Source organism: Trifolium pratense, linkage group LG4 (genome assembly GCF_020283565.1).
Source record: "Trifolium pratense cultivar HEN17-A07 linkage group LG4, ARS_RC_1.1, whole genome shotgun sequence".
NCBI lineage: Eukaryota > Viridiplantae > Streptophyta > Magnoliopsida > Fabales > Fabaceae > Trifolium > Trifolium pratense.
Genome location: NC_060062.1, coordinates 25,731,033 through 25,755,270, shown reverse-complemented (window position 1 = coordinate 25,755,270; position 24,238 = coordinate 25,731,033). Strand labels below are relative to the sequence as shown.

The window sequence follows — 24,238 nt, the reverse complement described above, 5'->3', positions numbered from 1 at the left end:
TCGACTAATGAGAACAAACAATTTCAAAAAGTCTATTTTCTCCCCAACTAATTAGACTCAGGAATCCCTTCGCTCAGCTAGCTCGTCTGTGCCTGACTTTTTAAGTCTTGGTCAGTCCATCAGCCTTTTTTTCAATCCAAAAGTAAATTTGTATGTGGTACTGATAACTAACTTGTGACTAATTTTTATTTTATATGTATATGATTTATTTCGATGCACAGATGAATAAACACTCCCAAATCATGAGGGGTAATTTAGAAAAAATCATAGTAAAAATATGACAAAACATTGAAATCTACCTATAGTCAACCAAACTTTGGTATTATTGGTGTGTTAAAAAACATTTTGACAAAAAATACTCTCTCCGTTCTTTAATATAAGCCCCCATTAAAGTTTTTTACGCATATTAAGAAAAGTTGGTAGTGTAATAAATGTGTACTTTTTGAGTATTACGATTACTAAATTGTCCTTTGTAAAAAGATGTATTTGTAGTTGACTTTTCGTATTTCAATGCAAAGTAAAATTATGTTTGAAAAAGTAATAATAAATATGTCGAGAGAATTAAAAAAAACTTATATTTAAGGACGAATTTTATGTTTGAAAAAGGGGTTGACCGGGAGAGACTATAAAATGCTTAGTCTAAAAATAAAGTGATGACTATACTATACATGAGTTGTCCTTTATGCATATCAATTCAGTCTCTGTTTTTCCTTATATATGTAATGGTTGCAGAGAAACCACACTCTTTCAGACTGAGAAACGTCACAAAGAAGGCAATATTTCTCGAAAACTACTCTGTCCTTCATTTGAATGCACTTACAAATATCCTTCAAATTTGTCTCTTTAGACTTCAATAATCTCATCATTTTCAGCATAAAAAAAATACCCTTTTTTTTCTTCTTTCTGTTTTCCATTTTTCATTTCCATCGGCTGAAAGAAGAAATCAAAGGGAATGGCACCAAGAAGAAAACAACCCAGAAAGGTATTTCATTTTTCTGTCTATGTCAAAAAAAAAAAGTTTTGATTTTTATTTTTCAAAATTTATGTTTTTTATGACATTTTTGGTTCCTTAATGCTGCTTTAATTTTTGGTCTGAAAAACAAGAGTGTTGGTAACACAAGAATGGATGCTGCTTTGGATGCAATGAGGCAATTTGGTTTTGAGGAAAAACTTGTTAGAGAAACGGTTGAGGAGCTTCTTGATGTTGGTTTTCTCTTCTTCAAATACTAGTGATAAAAAACTTTTGATTTTTAATTGTTTTGGTTTATTCTTGAAAATAAAGTTTTGATTTTTCTTTGTTTTTGAAGGTTTATGAAGGAATGCAAGGGTGGCCTTTTATTGAAGAGGGTTCTTACAAGCTACTAATTGAAACTCTTCTTTGTGCTGAAGACAAGGTAAAATATTTGGAACTGATTATTTCTTCTCTTTCATTTTTTTGGAGTTAATCATCAATTTGTTTCCTAATTACAATGTTAGAAGAGAGTGTGATAGTTTAGGTACTAACTTGTTGGTTGAGAATAGATTAGTAGTTTAGAGACTCTTTATACTCCTTCCACTGCTATGAACTTTGGTTTTTTTAGGTTTTGACACTTAAATTAAAAATTAGTCAATATAAACAAAATTTAACCAAGTGATTAGGTTTGAATGGTTAATGAGTTATAATTAAGGATGAGTTGGTTGGGAGAACTATTGCCTAGAACTTTGTTTCTAGCCCTTTTCCTGTTTCTTTTGTTTGTGTATTCTGCTTTTTAGTAATCATTCATGCTATAGAATTCCAACCAAGTGAAAGTGTAAAACCTTCACAATTTGTATTTGATTTCAACTGGTTCATTGGATTAACAATTAATTGAATGTTATGAAATATTTCATTAGTATGAATGAACAATTTTTCCTTCACTTGGACAACATGCTACTAGACACCTATGTTGCATTGACGGTTGTCTATGCATCAGTGTTTGTGTCTGGTGTTTGTGTCTCTGTCTCTGTCAGTGCTATATAGCATAGATTGTTATATACTTATGACTTTGGACTATTAACAAGAAATGGGAGAGTTCTTTGCAGGATGATGCAAGAAAGGATGGTGTTGGTGAGACATCATCAACTGCTACTCCTGCAACTGGGATTACTGACGTTGGCTCCTCTGGTCTTTTGGCTCATGACTCCATATCGCGTGGTAGTAATGACATGGACTTTGCATCTCAAACCAATGATCATCTTGACTCTGGTAATTTAATTCCAACCTCCTTTAGCTCCCTTCATTTGAATATATTCACACTACTCTTCACTACTAGGAAGAATAGAAGCTTCATCACGCATCGACGATATGAGCTGTTGGATTAAGATTAGAATATTCATGTTTCAACTTTTTATTTTGGATCTGATTTATCAAAGTTCAAATGTTGGTCATTCGATCTTAATTTGATAATCAAGATCATACCTCACACGACTATGTCAAATGCGTGATTCTGAAAAAGATGTGTAATTTTCCTAAGATCGAGGAAAAGTCTGAATCATACTCTATTTGGTTTTTTAGGTGTTATGGATAATGTGCCAACTGAGAGAGGTGGAGACAGAAAAGGCATTAATATGGACAATGTCGAAGAAAGCAATCACAAAACATTTGGGAGCAATGTTGAGAACACTATTGTGAAGAGTTCTGTGATTGAATCCTCAAAAACAAGCGACAAGCTTCCGCACAATGGGCGTAGACCTTACCATGGAAGGATTACTAGTGATGACACTGACACTGAGATGGAGGACCTTATTTATTTTCCGCTTCAAAAACATGTAGAGAAGTTGATTGGGAAGAGTGTAGCTCCGGAAAGACGAAGGCGGAAGAGTAGATGGGATGAAAGAGCAGATAATGTGTGAATGTTAAAATGTTAATGAATGAATCTGTTGGCCTTGTTTGTGTTTTGTTTTTGTATGCAAGTAATGGAAGATAGGGATCAATTTTTTGTTCGTGAGATCCTAAAGATGAATATTCAATTGACTAGTTTTTATGCTCCTTGGAGATTAATATTGCTTAAAGTTACCTGAATCAAGATTCCAAAAATTATCAGTCATTTCATCAGCAGTAAGGAGTAACAATTTATTCAAAATTTTGACAATTAATAAGAGTCCTTTAAGTTTGGATCTTTTATAGCTGCTTTTATGCTGCAACGGCTGAACTAAATTTAATGGTTCTTACAACAGCTGTTTCGTTCTACCCTCAACTACTCCGCACCACCTTTTTGAAGAATTTTCTGTTTTGGGCGTAAGCTCTTTCATGGGTTTGTCCTATATAAAAAATGTCTCCTTAGATTGAAAAGTGTAATTATTAACGTTATTGTATATAAATTACTTTTGACCTCGATTCTCAAACAATGTAAGACTTTAAAATTGCCGGAACAACTATAAGAGGATCCAAGTCTGCATTTGATAACCATTGTCTTAATTGTTCTATAACATATAAATACGTTTAGATTTCTTTTTACAATATTTTTTTTATAAGGGTTTTTGCTGTAAATAAAATCACATGTTTTCGTCCAAAAAAATAAATTTTCTCATTCCACCCACCCACTTTCTCCCCTACCCCCTAGCAATTCGGAAAACGTTTTTCGAATTTTTTATAGTGTAAATTTTACACTAGAAAAACAATTCGGAACATATTTTCCGAATTTTTTTTGCACGATAGGAAAGTATGCGAAAAAGTGAGTAGCTGAGATGAGAAAATTTCAAAAAAAAAAACTTCCTATAACAATTAATCCAATGGTCACTAATCCAAAGTCAACTAACCCCAATGGACACAAGCTTTCAGCAACTATAGCTGGAAACCACAATAAAAGTACCTCCACCTTCATCATCACTATCCCCATTCCACACAACCATAATCACCACTTTCACTCATAATCACCACCATACTCAAAATCCACACAACCACCTCACTACAACACAAAAAAAAAAAAAAAAGAAACAGAACAAGCAGAGAAAAAGGGAAGAGACAAACACATCATCATCTTCTTATTAATCATCACTTTCACATAATCTCTACAAACTACCATTACCTCCATCCTCACCTTCCATTCAAATCCCTCAACATCCACCATCCATAACAGCAGGATGTTCTGTTTCTATTCTTTTGTTTTTTAAGACTATGTTATTTTATTTGTTTTTTCTATTTGGGCTGCTGTTTGGACATGGGTTCCTAAGCCCACTTATTTACACCTATTTTAACTCTACTAACAACAAGTATAAAAAATAACAAAAACAAATACTGTATTATGTTATCTATTTACTCCTTCCGTATCACAATATATGTCACTTTGGGGAAAAATTTGTACCACAATATATGTCACTTTGTATTACCAATGAAGTATTTAATGCTATTTTTCCTATTATACCCTTAACTATTTATTACTCTATCGTATTTTAATTCTTCAATTTATTTTTTCAATACCATAAATGAAACCCGGGTTCCACCCAGGAATCAAACCCGGATTCTCCCAGAATATGTCTTTTTGGTGAAGCTCATTAATCACTTGAGCCCAATAATAACTTTACCATTTTGTCTGTGTAAAAAAAAAAATGTATATATCAAAAACACTAAAAATTGATCAACGCGCAAACAAAACATGTAGCATGATGAACAAAAATTGATCAACGTGCAGGAGATTTGCCATAAAAATTGATCAACTTTTAAAATTAATAAATTTGTTGTCTATTAAATAAAAAATGGATCTTGGGATCTGTTGAGCATGACATTAAAAGAACATTGTAATTTTTTATTTTCTGTTGAGTATAACAAATTTTTTATTCTTCCTACATAAAAAAAGAACATTACATTATATATGTGTAGGAGATTGAAATTCGAACCTCAATCATCTAACTTATCTACGTTAAAAGGTAGAATTTACGGCGAATACATTATACTCGACGGCGAATACATTATACTTGACAAAAGAAAAAAAATCTAAATCTTTCTAAGTTCCTTAATCCACTTAAGTGTCAAACCCTCATTGGCCCTCAAAACTTCGCTACTTTCACTTGTCCTAATCATAGTCCTAGTCCTAGAAAAAACATAGGAAAATAATAAATATCTTTGCGCGGGTTTTTTTTTTTTTATTTTTTTTTTATTTTAATAATAATAATTAACAAAATAAAAATAAAAATATCGGATAATTGGTTCTCCTTGCCTCGCGTCACTTCTCCTTTCTACCTCTACTTGTTCTTCTTCTTCTTCACTTCTCATTCTCATTCATTTTCATGGCGTTAGAGTTTCATTCAACCTAAACTCATTCTTTTCTCCAAAACTAAACCATGAATCTCTCACTACCATCACCTTCTACTTTTCGCGTCGTTCCTTCTTCGCACTGCTGCACTTCTTGCTTTCAATTCAATCTTCGATTTCATCCTTCTAACCGTTTCCGTTATTCGCGTCGGAGTTCGTTAAAGTTGAGTCCTACTGGAAAAAGACGGATTGCTTGTAGTGTTAATGAGTCTGACGGTGACAATGAGGAGGTAATTTCCGTTTTTACTGTTTACTGTTTCTGTTTCAGTTTCTGTTTTTGCATTCATTCTTGTAATTTGATATATCTAGCGTAAGTAAGGATTAATTTGATTCGAAGTGAAGTTTGTAAAAATTGGTTACAAATTCATTGCATGTTGATTCTCTTTATTAAGTAAGATAGTTAGATTAGTTATAGTGGCAGCATTTCTGTACAGTGTGGATAACATAGTCAGGATTTTCAATTTTGTTTACGAGTTAAGTAGCACCGACACTTCAACCACTTCTAATTGAAGGCGTGTCACATGTCCGACATATGTGATTACACTTGATTATTTTTATTCAATAAATTATTAGCCGTGTCAGTATCGTGTTTGATGTCTGTGTTAGTACTTTATAGATTACAAGATTATTTAGATGAAAATGGTTTTAGAACATGGAGAATTTAAGGTCCCAGGTCCCATATGATGTTGTGACGGAGAAATACGAGTATGAACTAAGGAATACTCCCTCCGTCTCCCAAGAAGCAACACATTTGTATTAAAATTGTTACAAAATGAATGAACCTTTTCAATTTTTAATGCAATATTAATTACTTTTTTAGATCGCGGTTGAACTCTGGATTACCGGGCTCCCTTCCCCTAGGAACCGGAGGGTTAATAAAAAAAAAAAAATAATTTTCTCACTCTTTCATTTATACACTTTTCTTAATCTGTGTGAAATGGTCAAATGAGTCAGTAATTGTGGAACAAAAGGAGTACTGAGTAGTGATTGTCTGAAATTGGATGTGGGTGGTGGTGGGGGTGTATGAGTAATGTATGAAATAAAGAGATAGAAAGGGAAGAGAAAGAAAGTGAGGGAAGTGTTAGATGATGTAATGGGAAAAACACAGAGATACATAGGGCGAGGAAGTGTAGAAGTAGTTTGAGATAACGGGTGTGTGAGGAAATCAAAATTGTAAAGTCAATCATTTGAATATCATGAAGTGGTATCTAAGAAGGTAGAACTTATTATCCTTGTACATTTGTATATTCTTTTTCATGCACCTCATCACATTCACACATTATAAGAAATAATGGTTGTTAGCTTTACATGTTGACCTTTATTTTTCCATACTTATTCCTTGACAATACAATTTTGAAACTTACCTAGGAGAAAGAAGAACATAAAAATGAAGAAACACAATCTTTGAAGGATTCTGTTGAGCAAAGTAACCCTCCGCCTGTAGATGCAGAACAGCTAAACAAGTTTAGTGATGAAAATAATGATCAAAATATTGTGCAGGTAATGCTCGACTTATTTATATGTTATATTATATTCAATTTGGTAAGAAATAGTTATGTCAACAAAGTTTCAGCATTATTGTTTCATTTGTTTAATATCTTATTGAATCACTTCCAAACGCACAATTACTCATGGGAAAATTCATTCTAGTTAGTTATTTCAAAACATAGTAAATTGCTATGTTCTTGGAATTACTATTTTGATTATTAAGAAGCTCTCATTGATATGTAGAAGAAGGAGATGAATTTTTTTAAAGGTTTTGAAAATGTGAAAAGTTATTAATGTCCACATACTCGTTGTTGGAAAAGGCCCCACGCCACCACTATAAAGAGGGCTTCTCTGAAGAGTTAAAGCGTCTACATCTAAGTCATTGAGTCAAGTGACCAACTAACTGTAGTGTCTATAGTTACCGACTGTTTATCATTTCTTTTAACTCTTTAGTTGGGTACTCAAGTTTGCAGGGTAGCACAACTTGGGGCGGGTTTTCAAGTTTCTATAGAGCTTGTAATCTTATTTGAGGTATTGAATAGTTTGTTGCAGCGTTTCCATGGTCATAATTAAATAGGTGCTGAATCAAGTAAATTTTGTCTGATCTACACTTTCTTTGCGGTGTTTTTTGTGTGTGTTTCCATAATTAATAGATGTATCAAAGTCATGGCTTAAAACACTACGTTTTAGTTCCTATTATTCTATGGGAAATAAATTTTATATTTTGGAAGAGTACCATTCAGTAACTCTTGGGGGAACAATGGCTTAAGCAGACTTTATAGGAGGAAAAGCAGACTACCGTGAATACAATTTATTTGAGTAGAATCCAATAGAAGATCGTGCATAAGATTCATTTAGCTCTACCTCCCATGATCAAATACATGGTGTTGAAGGAGATAGTACGGAAGAAACTATGAGAGAAGCTCGAGAGTGTTTATATTTGAAGATAGAGATATACCAATTGTAAATGGAGATGGAAATATCCGTGACTACATTAATACAATCAATGAGACAGTAAACCAACTACTAGATATGAATGATAAAATACAATCAAGATCTTATGAACCTCTAGTTTAGACATTGCTTGTAGGGAGAACAACGTTAAAGTGGAATGAGGTGCTGTAATTTTATAAGCCAATTAGAGAATGATTAGAAATGAGAATATTAATAATGAAGATCATATAGTAAATCTGGAGGAGTTTGAGCAATGGAGGAGTCAGTAAAAGAGACAAGGTGGACCAAGAAGATCAAGATCACAATCTTGTTTGTAGTGTGATACAAATGATGTAGAATGTTGCTATTGTGGGAAAAAGGCCATGTACAAGCTCACAAACAAAGAATGACTTGAATAAATTAAGAGAGACGAAGAATGATTTAGTTTTGCTCCACCACTTTCTTGTAGTGTGTTTTGTGCATATTCCCTTCCTTGATGTGTGTGGTTATGCCTATGTTTTCATTACTCATAATGCATGAAACGTTTTCCCTTTTTGAGTTGCAATTATGTGTATTTCTTTTTGTTGGTTTGTACTTATCACTTTTGTGACAACAATCAATCAAAAGAGTAGATAAACTACTTGATGAAAAATGCACCTGGTTTCAGTTTCACATTGAAGATGTTCACAACTATGTCCTCTAATTAGTCCATGTCTTTGTTATTTGTCTAAAATAAATCCATAAAACAGGACCTAATTTTGTTAGTCAGTAGTTGTTGATCAACTTGGTATTTAAGTCATCAGGTCGATAGTCTAATTGGTAATATACAATCTCATTTGCTAATCATCATTTTCCAAATTTACATTATTTTCCATAATGAACAGAAACATTATAAAAGAAAGAGAAAATCGTGTCCTTTAGAGTAAGGAGCATGGTGTCCTATTTTTTTGATCTATTGTTCTTTGGGCTTGTGATCAAAACAGAATACAGATAATATAGAAGTTGCCAGTGGATCACCTCTGCCAGGAGTGAAGGTGGTTATATTTTATGCTCAGTGTTTCGTACTATATTTGAGCCATTCTGATTCTCCTTTTTTTTTGTTTTTGCATTCCTCTTATGTGTTTCTGTCTGTCCTTTATATGCCCCAAACAGCTGGATAATGTAATAAAAATTCCCAAGGAAACAATCGATATCCTTAAAGATCAAGTGTTTGGCTTTGATACTTTTTTTGTAACAAGCCAGGATCCTTACGAGGTGTGCCTATCTTTCCTCTATTTCTTTTTGCATATACACAATTGTCTTGTTGCATGAAGAATGGGTTCTGTTTTTTCTCCTAGGGTGGAGTGTTGTTCAAAGGAAACCTGCGGGGGCAAGCTTCTAAAAGTTATGATAAGATATCAAAGAGATTGCAAGTATGTTTTATTTCTGTTTCATTTCATAAGCTTATTTGTGAGTCATTCCATGTTGCAATAACACCTGAACTAGATTTCTGTAAAAACAATTATTGTAGGATAAATTTGGAGATGAATACAGGCTTTTCCTTCTAGTCAATCCTGAGGATGATAAGCCAGTGGCCGTTGTCATTCCAAGAACTACCTTACAACCAGAGACAACTCGTACTTATTTAACTCCTTCAAAATTGTCAATCATCGTGTTCTTTTTTATTTTTAGCAAATAGTGATCCTCATGATTATACTTATGCTATTGTTTATCTTTGTAGTTTTACCTGAGTGGTTTGCTGCTGCATCTTTTGGACTGGTCACAGTGTTTACCTTGCTGCTTCGCAATGTTCCTGATTTGCAATCAAATTTATTGTGAGCATTTTTCTTGTACCTTTTCTCGTCATTTCTTACTACTATCTGTTAGAGGAAGCATATTTCCCTACAACCTTTGTCATGAAATTGTTTTCTGTACTGATCTAGCTTCATCCACTCCTTTCTTCAAGTACCATGCTGAGAACAGTCCTCACAACAAATATTGATCTATTAGATTCATGTACACTATTGATCTATTAGGCTCTGTTTATTTAACAGAATGTTCTCAGTAAATGCTTTAGTTATTAATAATGAATTCTGTTCCACCTTTAATAAGAATAAATCATACAACATGTCAAAGGTTTGTAGGGTAATACACTTTGAGGTTTCAATATTGTTTCATATCATAGATGTGTTTTGAGGTTTCACCAAAATATTATCATTGATGTTCCAGATCAACTGTTGACAATCTGAATTTGTTAAAGGATGGCCTACCTGGAGCCCTTGTTACTGCACTTGTTCTGGGGGTACACGAACTTGCTCACTTTCTAGTTGCCCAAAGTCTTGGAGTTAAGCTTGGGGTCCCGTACTTTGTTCCTAGCTGGCAGGTTGTATGATAAAAATATTGATCTTCTAATACCAATTGTGCGACTATGCGTGTCTTTTATAAATATATTTTATTTCTTCAATTAAAGTAACTGACATAATATATTAATCGAGACGCATCATTCTTTTCATATGTAAACTATTTAGAGTTGCTTAAAAAAATATATAATCTATTCAGAGGATGCATATAATTTAATATGTTTTGGAATGCTTTCAAGATTCAAATGGACTCAATTTGGTGATATGTACAATTTTGGTATTGGCCAACTATATTTCTTTGGTGACAATGTACTGTTTTTGACGTGTAACTACAACAGAAATTTTGATGCCTAATTTGGTGGCAGATAGGCTCTTTTGGTTCAATTACAAGGATAAGAAGCATAGTATCTAATCGTGAAGATTTGCTCAAGATTGCGGTTGCCGGACCAATAGCTGGATATACAGTTGGTCTTGTGCTTCTGCTTCTTGGTTTTTTTATACCTCCAAGTGACGGTATTGGTGTTGTTGTTGATCCTTCTGTCTTTCACGAGTCATTTCTTGCTGGTGGCATTGGTAAGCTATACACTTTTGATAAACTTTTGCTTGCATTCATTTGTGGGTTTCATCCTATCATATTAATCTATATCAACAAATTATTTTATACCCATAACTGTTGGGTTTGCCAACCAATATTTTGTTTACTATTTTAGAAAATAAACATGTGGTAACTTTTATATATGTACTGTTTTAGCGAAGCTGCTTCTTGGTAACGTTCTCAAGGAAGGAACTCCAATTTCTATCAATCCTCTTGTGATTTGGGCTTGGGCAGGACTCCTTATCAATGCCATCAACAGTATTCCCGCCGGAGAACTCGATGGAGGGAGAATTTCTTTTTCCCTATGGGGAAGAAAGGTATCACATAACATTTAACAAGTTAACATTTACATGTGAAATTAACTCGGTTTTTCCATTATCTGAAATAATACCATTGGTCTATTAGAGTAATTACTTTTCTAACTTGAGTCTATTTCACAGGCTTCGAATCGCTTCACGGGATTTTCAATTGTGTTGCTTGGACTCTCATCACTGCTTAATGATGTAGCTTTCTACTGGGTAGCTCTTATATTCTTCTTGCAAAGAGGTCCAATTTCTCCTCTATCCAATGAAATAACTGAACCAGATGACAAGTATGTTGCTCTTGGTGTAACAGTTTTGCTCTTAGGCTTGTTAGTTTGCTTGCCGTATCCTTTCCCGTTTATAGACGAAACCCTCGCAAGTTTCTAGAAACAATGGCGACATAAACTCTGGCAGCATCATTATAGTGTTAGACTGCTAGTGCATGATTTTTTATTTTTTTAATACTCAGTACACAGTAGGATTTTCAATGAATCAAAACTATCACTCTTTGTTCATATGCAAAGCGCCGAAATTCTAGGGCGTAAACGTCCCAGTTTTGTAATGGAGAAAGTACTTGGTGGTAGGAAAGAAATATTGCTACTAGGCTAGTTAGTGCATGTCTTAAAATCACCCATTAAAGACATTATCACACTCCACTTTTCATAATAAGTCAAGTCTAAAGCAAAAATTATTATATATGGTCTTATTTGTTACTTCAAAAACTTAAAGGAACTATTTGATATAAACGTAAAACTTAAATGTCCTATTTGTAACTTAAAATACTTAAAGGACCTATCTAATACAAACGTAAAACTTAAATGACATATGAGTGCATTTTGCCCAAACTGCCAAATAAAAGGCATATTAGTCCCGCCATCTTATTAAAAAAAAAAAAAACTCAGGCCATTAACATATAAATTCTCCTCGCAGTGTCCCATAAAAATTAGTTTTCATAAAACAAAATTGCCAAACAATAATTACTTGCATATATGTTAACCAACAACATTTTCAAACAATACCATGCGTTTATTGAAACCAACTACAAACACAAATTGTTATCACAATACATTGCAATTGTAATTCAAACGAACAGAACAAAAAGAAACACACTTGATGGATAAAAAAAAATTACATTGAAAATATATTTTCTTATCAGAGTATATCAATGGTTCCTAGCATGGAAACTTTGATTTGATTTCATTTAGCTTAACTATAACATCTTTTATCAGCATTCGATGAGCAGGAAACTCTTCTGAACATGCAACTCCAATTCCAGCAAACATCACCAAACACTTTTTGATTTTGTTTTCAACAATTCCTGTTTGACCTTCAACAAATGGCAAAAGCAAATGTGAATCTACTATCTCAAGGATTCCTTCTGGGATTTTCATCTTGCAAAATTTGTGTAGGCTTAGATTCTCATTAAACATGATATTTGTTGGCCTCTTTCCGGTGAGCATTTCTAAAAGAAGAATCCCGTAGCCGTAGATATCTCCCTGGAGTGATACTTGACCACCTGCTCCATACTCTTTTCAACCAACAATTTCAAGTATTCAGGAAAAATTGAACAAAATGTAACACTTTAATTAAAAGAATTTGAATGAGATTATTGTCAACGTCAGGCCTAAATTTTTTGAGTGGCACTGCTAAAAAAGTAATTACTTTGAAATAGTACACGTTGTAATAATTTCTATATAATCTAAACAAAAATAAATTATCATGGCTAACAATTTGATGGATAGTAATAAGCAAGAGATATAAAGAACTTACCAGGAGGAACATATCCTATAGTTCCCTTAATTATTGTGGAGGAACTAACTTGATCATTAGTTGAATGTCCTATCCCTCCATGAATGAGCCTTGCTAAGCCAAAGTCTCCCAAGTGGGCTACAAAGTCATCATCAAGAAGAACATTGCTTGGCTTAATATCACAGTGAACTACGGCTTGCTCTGTATCATTGTGTAGATAATCAAGTGCATGAGCTACATCAATAGCAATGTCTACCCTTTGTTTGAAGCTGAGATTATGATTGCCAGACCCTTCACTATCATACAATAACTTTTCTAGACTCCCATTAGGCATGAACTCGAAAACTATAGCTTTAAAGTCTTCACCATTATAATCAACACTTGAACAACAAGTTAGGACCTTGACAAGATTCCGGTGCTTCATCTTTCCCAGAGCTTTGCATTCTGCCATGAAACTCTTTGCTGCTCCACGTGTTTGAAGATTCAACACCTTTACAACAATAGGTCTTTCAAAGTGGAGAAGTGATCCTTTGTAAACAGATCCAAAGCTTCCTGCTCCTACCAAGTTAGATGAAGAAAAACCATTGGTTGCTTCATGTAATTCACCATAAGTAACCCTCAAGTTCCCGTTTTGCAAAGATGGTGAAGAAGGTAACCTTTTGGTTTTTCTCGTAAGGAAATGGACAGTTATAAAAGCTATGAAAGAGAACAAAATCCCACCAATTACACTAATGAGGATAAGTTTCTTTTTGAGAGATTTTTTGTGTTTCTTGGAAGGCGCCCTAAAACATTTAGGAAGCTTCAATTGAGGTATCCCTCCACAAAGATTCTTATTTCCAGTTAGTGAAATTGTTGTGACATTGCTAAAGACACCTCCTAAGGGAACCTCACCATAGAGATTGTTAAATGATAAGTCCAACTTATACAAATATGTTAGATTTTCTAGTTCAAATGGGATTATGCTTGAGAAATTATTGCTAGAAAGGTCTATGATTTCAAGTGATCTTAAAGAGGAGCCCAAGAACAAAGGTATAGTTCCATGGAAGAAGTTTCCACCCAACACAAGCTGTGTCAAATCTAAGCAAGAAGCTAAATCGTTAGGAATTTCACCAGACAATTTATTTAAGCTTAGATTCAATTGCGAAATATGTTTCAAGTTACCAAACTCTGAAGGAATAGGGCCGGTGAAGGAGTTGTTGGACAAGTCAAGATAAATTAAACCATCTAGATAGCCAAATGTTTGATCGGGCATATGACCACTCAATTTGTTACTAGAGAAACTTAACTTCTGCATTTTGGTGCAATTTCTTATTGAAATTGGAATGCTTCCTTCCAATTTGTTTCCAGATAGATCTAGTTCGGATAACATGGTAAGATTACCAATGACTATAGGGATGTTACCAGATAATTTGTTATCTTGAAAGCCCAATGATCCTATATCCTTAAGATTTCCTATTGAATCTGGAATTGTTCCCTCTAGGAAATTGTTTCCAATTTCTAAGTCAGTTAAACCAATTAGTTGTCCAATTCTTTCTGGTATCACTCCATGTATTTGATTATATTCCATATGAAGCAAACGGAGATGGGTGGAAAAGTTTCCTATAATGTTCGGCAACACACCACCAAATCCATTGTCAAAAATATATATCTTTGACAATTGAGTACAGTTGGTTAGCGATGAAAGAAAATCCAAATCATGAGCTCCTCCACTCCCAAAATTATTACCTCCAATATTAAACGACTCAAGTTTATTTAATTGACCCAAAGTAAGAGGTATTGACCCAACAAAAGTATTGTATGGTATATCCAACACTTGTAGTTCAGTGAGGTTTAATAATGAAGACGGAAAAGTTCCACTTATTTGGTTCGATCCAATATAGAATTTTTTAAGATTGGGAAAAGCAAGATGCATATTTGATGGAAGACTACCGAAAAGATTGTTTGGCCCAAGATCAAAAACTTGAATATTTGATAGGTTGTAAAGAGAATGAGGGATTTCACCTGATAAATTATTTGAGTCTAGAATCAGTAGATTCAAACTTGACAACATACCCAAAGAAGGCTTTGCCTAAAATGAAAGAGTAAGACAAGTGGTGCACGGTGCACCACTTGTCAATAACTCTATAACTAATACGAATTTTATAAAATCTACCGTTGGATAGAAAATTTATATCGTATAGATCATCCATATAAATTTTTTAAAAAATTGAAAATCATTTGATATGTTATCGAGACTCATCAAAATTAACGCTTTATGAATTTTATTAAATACCGTTAAATTTTATAGGTCTCAATAACACATCAAATGATTTTCAATTTTTTTAAAAATTTACATGGATGATCTATATGATATAAACTTTCTATCCAACGGTGAATTTTATAAAATTCGTATTCGTTATCGGTTATTGATAAGTGGTGCACCGTGCACCACTTGATGAACTTGTTCATAATAGAAGCAGCCCCCAAAGAATAAGGTATGCTTCCTTTCAAGCTATTATCTCCAAATGATAATTTTTGGAGTGATGAAACATTTCCCACGGAAGACGGAATAGTACCAACTAGATTATTGGTAGCAAGATTCAACTGAGTAAGTTGCATCATTGAGTCAAGCCATGTTGGAACTCTTCCACTGAGTCGGTTGCTGCGCAAAAGAATTACCTTGATATTCGTGCAATTTGTGAGCTCCATAGGAACCTCACCATGCAGATTGTTAAGAACTTGCAATCGCTTTAAACGACCAACTTGACTTGGAATTTCACCATACAAGTTAACATTTGTAAGTTGTAGCATTCTCAGAAATGTTAGATTTCCCACGGATGGTCCAAGAGTACCACCCAATGTTTGATTTTCCAAATGCAAGGCAACGACTCTCATATGACGACGACCACATGTAACACCCTGCCATTCACAGAAATGTAGAGACTCGTTCCATGATGGAAGAGAATCCGGTGCACCATTTGTAAGCTTTTCTTTCAATGCAAGCAAAGCAAGCTTATCAGTCTTTGAACTCAAAGCAACAGCAACCGTTGCAAATGGCATGCAATACACCAATATTTGGAAACCAAAGTAGAGAAGAAACGTCATAAAAGATCTCATTTTTTTATTGGAGCTTTGATATTTTACTAGATATATGCAGCTTTGAGTTTTTAAATATATAAAGAGAAGTTTTGTGCACCACTAGGTAAGTGTTTTGTGGTCGAATGTGACAAGTGAAACCCTCATGACTAATTCCACGAACGTGGAGAGAGCACACCATTATATTGTTCACACATTTTAACACAACCGGCAAAAATGCTGAAATTGTTAGGTCGGATAATCGGAATTCGAATTTCGGTCCTTCCATTTGTATTTGTGAATTTCCAATGATTTGTAATTTTTTAGAATTGTACTATTATTTTATTTTATTTTTTTGTCAAATGTACTATTATATTTAGTTTTTGGTCTTTTTCTCACATTATATATCTTTAGATTTTATTTTTTATTCAAATTTATACTAAACATAGAGATTGCATTTGCAGTTAATTCCAATTGAAGGGAATAATGAATTGCTATTTTCTCTATACAAATTTTAATTACTTAACCGGAATGAGTTATAATAAAAATTGACCTCATTTTTCGAAATGAAATATAAATAAAGAGTAGTTTGATTTTTTTTTTATTTTTTTTAGATAAATCAAATGATAAAATATATTTTTATATTTTTTGTCACATGATAAAATTATTATAAATTCATTCATATACATAAATAGAGTAGTCAGGGTTAAAACCCCGATCATAATATCCAGTTTAAATATACTACTTTCATAGTAGTTTCTAGGTAAATTCTAATATGGACTACTTCATCAAGTGGTCCATGATGGACCAGTTATGAATAACATTATAACGAATACGAATTTTACAAAATTCAAGGTTGGATTGAAAGTTTATATCATATAGATCATCCATAGAAAAATTTAGAAAAATCGAAAATCATTTGATATGTTATTGAGACACATAAAGATTAACGGTTTATTAAATAACGTAAATCTTGATGGGTCTCAATAACATATCAAATGATTTTCAAAAAATTTTAAAAAATTTATGAATGATCTATACGATATAAACTTTCAATCCAACAATGAATTTCATAAAATTCATATTCGATAGACCACTTGTACACGATGGACCACTTGTAAAAGTGGTCCACCGTAGCATTAGCGGTAGTTTCTATTCATTAGACATCACACAACAAATTCATTAGTTATGAGAATATACGCGTGAGCAGAGTGATCCCCACCAAAAGTTAGATTCCACACATATGATAGAATCCAAACTCCATATAGTCCGTATGGGTGTAAACGGATCAGAAAAATGTAAATGAACCGATGTTCTAAACCAATTCAGTTTGACTCATTTGATACACAAGTTGACTTTTTTTTTTTGTCTTTCATCATCAGTTTAATCTAATTCGAGGATCAATTCTGACATCAAGTGGTTCACGAGCTAACTTGATTATATATAGGGTAAATGCCTATTTACCCCCCCTGCAAAATCAGGGATTTTTCGTTTACCCCCCTGTGCAGATTTTTTTTTCTGTTTACCCCCATCAAGTGGATTTTTTTTTCGTTTATCCCACTGTGCGGATTTTTTTTTTCTGACATCTTTAATGATCTCTTTAAAAGAGGTTCATGGATCCTTATTATAGCTGAGAAGGCAACAGAGAAGACATTGCCTGAAATTCTCTCATTTTAAATTTATATATTTGATTTTTATACATTTATATTTATATAATTGTTTTTTTTACAGATATATAATTGATTTTATATACTTAGATAATTGATAATATATATAATACTTTAAAGAAACTAAGACAAACACTTAATAATAATAGAAAATGGAAAATAAATTAAAACAAATTCATGTCGAATTCTTGAGTTGAGTTTTAAGTTGAAAATGAACTGAACCTAATGAGCCGAAGCGAACTACTTGTAAACTCTAAACAAGCTAAACTCGAGCTTAAAAAAGAGTTAGTGTCAAACTCGAGCCAAATTTCGAGTCTAACTAATTCTTATTGAGTCGAGTCTAGCTCAGACAGGTTAGACTCGACTCATTTCCAACCCTAGATGATCTATATAATCATATAAACTTTCAATTTAACGGTCACTAGTAGAAAAATGACATATTACATAAGCATTTTACATCTGAGGAACATATGTCAGATGTGAAAAGCTATAAGGAGTAGTCTTTCCATCTGGTTTCAATATCCACAGATGTAAAAAATATATATACAAAACGTTTTACATCTGGTTTCAATGTACCAGAAGCATAACTGAACGCGGTGGCAATCCTGTAATTATGGCGAAAATTATCTAAAATATAAATATATCTGGCCATATATAGCCACAGATGTAAAAAGTCAGTATGAATAAAAAAAAAAAAATAGAACCAAGTAAAAGAAAGGCAAATCTTATCTTCTCACCAAACGCATCTTACGCGATATCACCAAACACCATCTTCTCCAAATCGATCGAACCCAGCTGCAACCCCAAATCGACTCTCCGCCGTCTCCTCCAAGCACCGCCGTCTCCCTCTCTCACTCTCAGCCGTCCTCTCTCTCTCTCTCTCTCTCACTCTCATCCGTCCTCTCTCTCACTCGTAATCTCCAACCCTAGCTCTAAATCAAACCTTCTCTCACTCGTAAGGGAAACGCAACATCGCAAACCGTCAACTCATCCTTCAACCGTGACGATCCCGATATCAATTGGCGATTCTCCCTAAATCTCAAACCCTAGTATGGATTCGTCCCCAAATCCTTAACCCAGTGTCGATTCATCCCCAAATTCCAGACATCTGTTCGCGCAAAATCTCTTGAAGAATTGGTACCACCATCGAAGGTTCATTCTTCCACTTCAACCGATTTCGTTGATGCCGATTCGCCGATTCTTCGTTCGTCAAAGGTAACCATTTGTTCTAATGCACTTTGGTTGTTCTAAAGTTATTATTTATTTTTTTTGTTTTGATTTTTCTGTTGTTGTGCCTCCTCACTGTGATTTACTTTGTTTTAATGTCCTGTTTGTTTTGCATTTTTCATGGTTACTATCTATGGTGTGGAAAGTCTATCCTCTGCTATTTAGTTTGGAAGTGATGTTGGTGAAGCCTTGGAACCACAACGAAAGCTTCAGTTTGGAGTGTTTGAATGTGACATGCTAAAGTGTGAGGGAGTTATAGAAGAGTTTCTTTTAGAAGTGTAAGATTGTTAAAATTGTCCTTTCTAATAACATGATGTATAGTTCTTTATAGAGGAGTTTTGTATTTCCATTACATGAGCTTAATCATGTTTTTATGAGGAACTGTTTCTTAGTTGATTTTAGGTGTCTTCGTTTTGAAATTCCTCTAGCATACATGTTTGTTTTAGGAGACTCACAAGAATCATATTGTTTTTGTATGTCCTATCTTTTGCTTCTTACTTTGTTTCTTATTTAGTTCTAAACTCACTTTGTATGCTACTAGTCTCGAGAGTATAATGAAAGGATAAGACAACGAAGAAGAAAATTTCAATTACTATACTTTTATGTGATGTGTCACTATCCAATAACCAAATACTTAATTAAGATATTGAATGCTTCACTGGCCATCATTATATAAATCAATTTTATGTGTGAATAAAAGTTCTTAAGAATTAATGTATTGTTAAAGCTTTCTTAGGAATTTATGTTATTTGTTTCTTAAAAAGCATTTGGACTAGTAATCCTTATCATGAAAAAGTAGTATATGCAGAACTACATCACCTATATAGTGTGTCTATTTGTGATTTCCAGCTGCTAATGTATTCTTGTGGAAGTGTAGAAACTGTGGTTTTTTTCTGGTTCATGTTTATAATGTACCAATTTACTTGTTCAAATGTCAATTTTATGTTTTCAAATATTTAATATATGGTTACTCATAAATTTTTTCATGTGATTTGTGATTTTTTTTTTATAGATATTTTGGAATGAAAGTGAGTTGGAGATGATTGGTCAAAGTTCAGATTATCAGAAAACTATTTACCAAAAGTCTCAAATGCAAAAGGACTTTTTGGCCATCAGGCCTGTGAGTACTTTGCATACTTAGCTTGTTTCTTCAATGCATAAGTTGTTTTGATCAATTTTAGTTTGAATTATTGTTTTGTTTTATCATATAGTATTATAGTAAGTGAAGATGATGTTCGTTCCATCTGTGTCAAGGCATAATATTATCCATGTTTGCATGTAGTTGTAGTTATGCAGTTTGCTAGAGTAATCTTATATTAATTATCGATCTTGTGTTGGGTGGTTTTTTCTTCAATACACTATATGTAGGCTATTTTCTCTTTTCATTCTTTAGCTTCGAAGAAAAATGCAATTTTGGGTTTCATTGTTTTTCACTCTGTGATCAATTTTGAAGAACAAAGATTGGCCTTTTAGATTTCTTGTTTTTCTTCTATTGACTATTGTTGTTGATTTTGATTGTTGATGATCATCATGGAGAATTATTCAAGAAGTGGTGTTCATGATTTTACTATGGCTTCAAGAAAAGCTGAAGAAACAAGTAAGTTTTCAATTTTCATTTTACCCTCAATTCATTATTTTTCTTTATTATAATGTTTCAATGTTACAATGTTAATTTGAATTTCTAAACCCTGAATGAATGATTATGATGATCATGTTTTCATAAAGTGAACGCTGAATGAATTTCTAAACCCCGAATGAACGCTTTTATTTGATATAATTTTTATAGTCTCTGAATGAATAAAAATTACAAAAACATCCTCAAATATATTTATCTAGTTTTACTGCAAAAGCTGAAACTTCAATATTATTGTTTTAGATAATTAATATATAAATGGCTCAAGACTAATGTTTAGTACTAGTTGTTATGCTTCCCATGTTGCTGCATTTTGATTTGGTTGGTTACTCTAGAAAAATTGAAATATTTGATGGTTGGATATATATTATCTATCGTCTTTATAGTTAACTAACTCTGTTTGGCCAAACTGGTTACAATTAGTGGTGTAATAGGAGCTACACTAGTTTTATTTTATAGTCAACTTATGAAACTAAAATTTTGCAGTGTGGTTAGTTGTATCAGTTGAGGATGCGTACAATTTCATGATGAATTGGCTTACAAAGGCTCCCACAGTTTATGGGATTTTTCATAGCAAGAGAAAGCTATGTTGGTAAGGGTAAGTGTTTAATTTGAATTCGGTTAGTATGTTTTTTAGAATTGTTTATGCTCTGCGTAGTATTTAAACTTCAGATTGAAGGAGTACCGATATGTGTCGGCGATACAACACCTACACCGTTAATGGTTATATTGAATCACTTTTATTTTCTTTTATAATGCTTTGTTTTATATGCTAGCTTGTTTTAGGACATTGATGCAGAAGACTTTGGATACTCTAGGATATAGATTGATGCAGGTAATTTCGATTTCTGCTTTCCCATGGATTGTTCTTCGAGTGTGCCTGTTTTCAGATGTTATTACTTGCTTGCTATGTTCTAAGGAGCTGTATGATTTGCGAGACCGCTGGGCAACTTGTTTTCTTGACCTATATAATCCTGAGGTAGATTATGATGATGCCGATGAGAAATATTAGGAGCTAGCTAGCTAGGTTTGTGTGAAGTTACAATGGATTAGTATTAATTATGATGATGTTTTGATTTGTATTTTGGTTGAATTAGTATTAATTATTATGATGTTTTGTATTTTGGATTTCAATGGTTGTACTTTAATGACATTATTACTATATATATATATATATGTTGAATGTTGAATTTGGCTATGGATGTTGAATGTTGAATTTTAGTATTATGTTCTTGATGCAAGTTATGTTATATTGTTGGCATTGTGGGTTAGATTTTTTTAATAATAAAAAAAAGGATTTAAAATATATATAAAAAAAAGCAGGTTTTTGAAAAAAAAAATTAAATAAAGTTAAGATTTCACACCTGGTGGACTTGGTCAGATGTAAAAGGTCCAATTTAATTTTAAAAAAATAATATTTGATTTTCGCCTTGGTCAGAGGTAAAAAGTGTTTTTTTACATCTGACTACGCCAGATGTAAAACGTATATACTTACTAAGTCTCGTGCGCCTACATCTGACATTTTTCAGATGTAAAAAGTGATTTTTGCCAGATGTAAAAAAGCTTTTTTCTACTAGTGGGTAGATTTTGTAAAATTCGTATTCGTTATATATATGACTCTTAAAGAGAAATTGAAGACTCATGAGGAGTTGATTCATCAATCCCAGGAAGATTCGTGTTTGCTCAGGGGGCAATTATTTCAATTTATGGAGAAGTTTTCTTTGAGTCATCTACCTCCATGTTCGGATCCACCTCCGCCTCCACCACCCACTACTTGATACATATATTAGTTATGGTTGTTTTGAGTGTTTGGTCGTATACACTTAATTTCAAGAACAATGCTTTTTTGATAAAAAAACAATGTTAGTAGTATTAGTTTCAAGAACAATGTTATATTAGTTATGGCTTCCATGTATTTTGGTGATTGTGTATAAATACTTATGAACACAATTTAAAAAGTATTTCTTATTAAATATTGTGTATTGATGATTTTAATTTTATTTATTTAATATAGTAAATGCAATTGCTATATCATGAGTGAAATTAGGCAAGAAGTTTGCTATATTAACCATAAATTTAACATAGCAGTTTCCTTCATAATTAGTGAGGGAAACATAAACCTCACAAATGCAATATCAGTGACGGAAATGTATTCAGTCACAAATTTGTGATATAATGAATCCCTCACAATTAGAAAAGATTCCCTCATTAATCAGTGATGGAAATAAAATTGGTCTAAGATTCCCTCATTAATCAGTGACGGAAAAATTGGTCCATGATTCCCTCATTAATTAGTGACGGAAATAAAATTGGTCATGTTTGTAATTTAGTGACGGAATTTAACTTTAGTAGCGGATATATTTCGTACTAGTTTGTGACGGAATTGAAATTCCCTCGCTAATAATTTGCGACGTTGAAATTGTTTACGGATTTAGGGCCGCAACAAATTCCGTCATTAAATTACTTTGTGATGGAAATTTAGTGTTTAGTGACGGATTACTTCCCTCGCTAATTAGAATTTTTCTAGTAGTGATAGTAATAATATTAGTAACTTATAAACGTGACGTCTTTCGCGTAGACTTGCGTAGACTTGACTTACATGATAATCCTCAAGCTAACTTTAGCCCAATGGACAAGTTGGGGAGTCGTTGGGGACCATGGCTTGTTGGGTTGACTGACTTGGAATGAAAGACTTGATAATAATGATGTTTTTATTTCAGACTCCGTTTTTTTTTATGCCCCTGAATTTCCAATTTTGCTCTTGTAAAAAATTTTGGTTTCTAGAAATCGAATTTTTTTTTGCCTTGAAAAAAATTTTGATTTTTAAAAACCGAAATTTACTCTGAATTTGCACTATAAAAAATTCGATTTCTACGAACCGATTTTTTTTGCAAGGGCAAAATTGGAATATTGGGGTATAAAAAAATCACGGGATCGGAAGAGAAAACATCGATAATAATTATTGGAAGAAAACACACAAATTGTTAATGCGCTTATTCGTTATATTCACTTTGTTTCTTTATCAAAGTTGATTAAGACATTTGAACACGATTATTTTCTTATTCAATAATAATAGTTTCTGGAAGTGCAACTTCTGTTTAATTTCTTGCAACTTTCATTATAACATCTTTTGTGAGCATTTGCGGAGTAGGAAATTCTTCGGAACATGCAACTCCTATTTTAACAAACATCACAAGACACTCCTTTATGTTGTTTTCAAATGTACAGAAAATAATATAATTAAAAGACTTTTGCTAACATTTGTCCTTAGAATATTTATTAAGAAATAAAAAAAGTTACTTTAAAAATTTTGTTTAGATAAAATACTTCATAAACGATTTGATTTTTTTTTTTGGGAATTGAAGAGAGTTGTAGTCCTACAGAAGAGATTACATCACAATTAGACGCAGAGTACCCACTCAAAACAAATAAAATATAAAAGGGTCATGCTAACCGGTGCCCCCGGGGCACTGGTTAAGGAAACCAAAAAAGGAAATTTTAAAATTGAAAATAACACTTTTTAGATTTTCGAGGCGTTGACTGCACAAATTTCAATATGATATTACTATATTTGGTTCCTTAAACAGTGCCCCGGGGGCACTGTTTAGCATTTTCCAATATAAAATGCTCCTAATTTGTTGAGGACAAGTATCATAACATAAAAAATGACTATCTCCGATCTTAAATATAAGCAAAAGTCAAAACGTATTTATTCTAAATGCAAGTCATCTTCACTTCTCAATCATCGGACGAATGTTTTGTACCAATCTTCTTGAGATTTGCCACTCTCGCCGTCTTGTAAACTTGACCACACAACTTTAGAATCCACACAAACCTCCACTTTGTGAAAACCTATCTCACGACCAAGCTTCTATGTCCAATGTTTTGAAAAACCACCCAATTATCCACCACACCCGACACTACCATTTCCTTACAAGCCCCATCGGTGTTAAGCTTGACCCATCTAACTTACGGAGGTAGT

General features: G+C 33.0%; 3 protein-coding genes and 1 long non-coding RNA gene across 7 annotated transcripts; 3 read left to right on the top strand and 1 right to left on the bottom strand.

Moving 5' to 3' along the window:
• Positions 1-697: 697 nt before the first annotated feature.
• Positions 698-3,139, top strand: LOC123923535. The gene is made up of 5 exons (XM_045976227.1): positions 698-982; positions 1,105-1,203; positions 1,308-1,394; positions 2,062-2,224; positions 2,534-3,139. Exons 1-5 carry the CDS (start codon positions 953-955, stop codon positions 2,869-2,871), a joined length of 717 nt encoding a protein of 238 aa, XP_045832183.1. The 5' UTR covers positions 698-952; the 3' UTR covers positions 2,872-3,139.
• A 2,012-nt stretch (positions 3,140-5,151) lies between these two features.
• LOC123921131 (probable zinc metalloprotease EGY2, chloroplastic) lies at positions 5,152-11,514 on the top strand. The gene is made up of 11 exons (XM_045973548.1): positions 5,152-5,499; positions 6,638-6,769; positions 8,674-8,724; positions 8,843-8,944; positions 9,028-9,102; positions 9,201-9,306; positions 9,411-9,504; positions 9,899-10,052; positions 10,395-10,602; positions 10,781-10,941; positions 11,065-11,514. Exons 1-11 carry the CDS (start codon positions 5,299-5,301, stop codon positions 11,311-11,313), a joined length of 1,533 nt encoding a protein of 510 aa, XP_045829504.1. The 5' UTR covers positions 5,152-5,298; the 3' UTR covers positions 11,314-11,514.
• A 302-nt stretch (positions 11,515-11,816) lies between these two features.
• LOC123921128 (probable LRR receptor-like serine/threonine-protein kinase At3g47570) lies at positions 11,817-15,801 on the bottom strand. The gene is made up of 3 exons (XM_045973544.1): positions 15,137-15,801; positions 12,697-14,726; positions 11,817-12,454 (listed from the first exon to the last, which is right to left on the bottom strand). Exons 1-3 carry the CDS (start codon positions 15,769-15,771, stop codon positions 12,099-12,101), a joined length of 3,021 nt encoding a protein of 1,006 aa, XP_045829500.1. The 5' UTR covers positions 15,772-15,801; the 3' UTR covers positions 11,817-12,098.
• Positions 15,802-18,131: 2,330 nt separating this feature from the next.
• On the top strand, positions 18,132-21,333 carry LOC123921134. Of its 4 annotated transcripts, none has more exons than XR_006813961.1 (5): positions 18,132-18,611; positions 18,770-18,901; positions 19,636-19,743; positions 20,160-20,220; positions 20,743-21,333. It is a non-coding gene; the product is annotated as an uncharacterized LOC123921134 (long non-coding RNA). The 4 variants fall into 4 exon arrangements; XR_006813962.1 differs by having other exon boundaries at positions 19,636-20,220; positions 20,743-20,854; positions 21,043-21,333; XR_006813963.1 differs by having other exon boundaries at positions 19,636-20,220; positions 20,761-21,333.
• Positions 21,334-24,238: the final 2,905 nt, after the last annotated feature.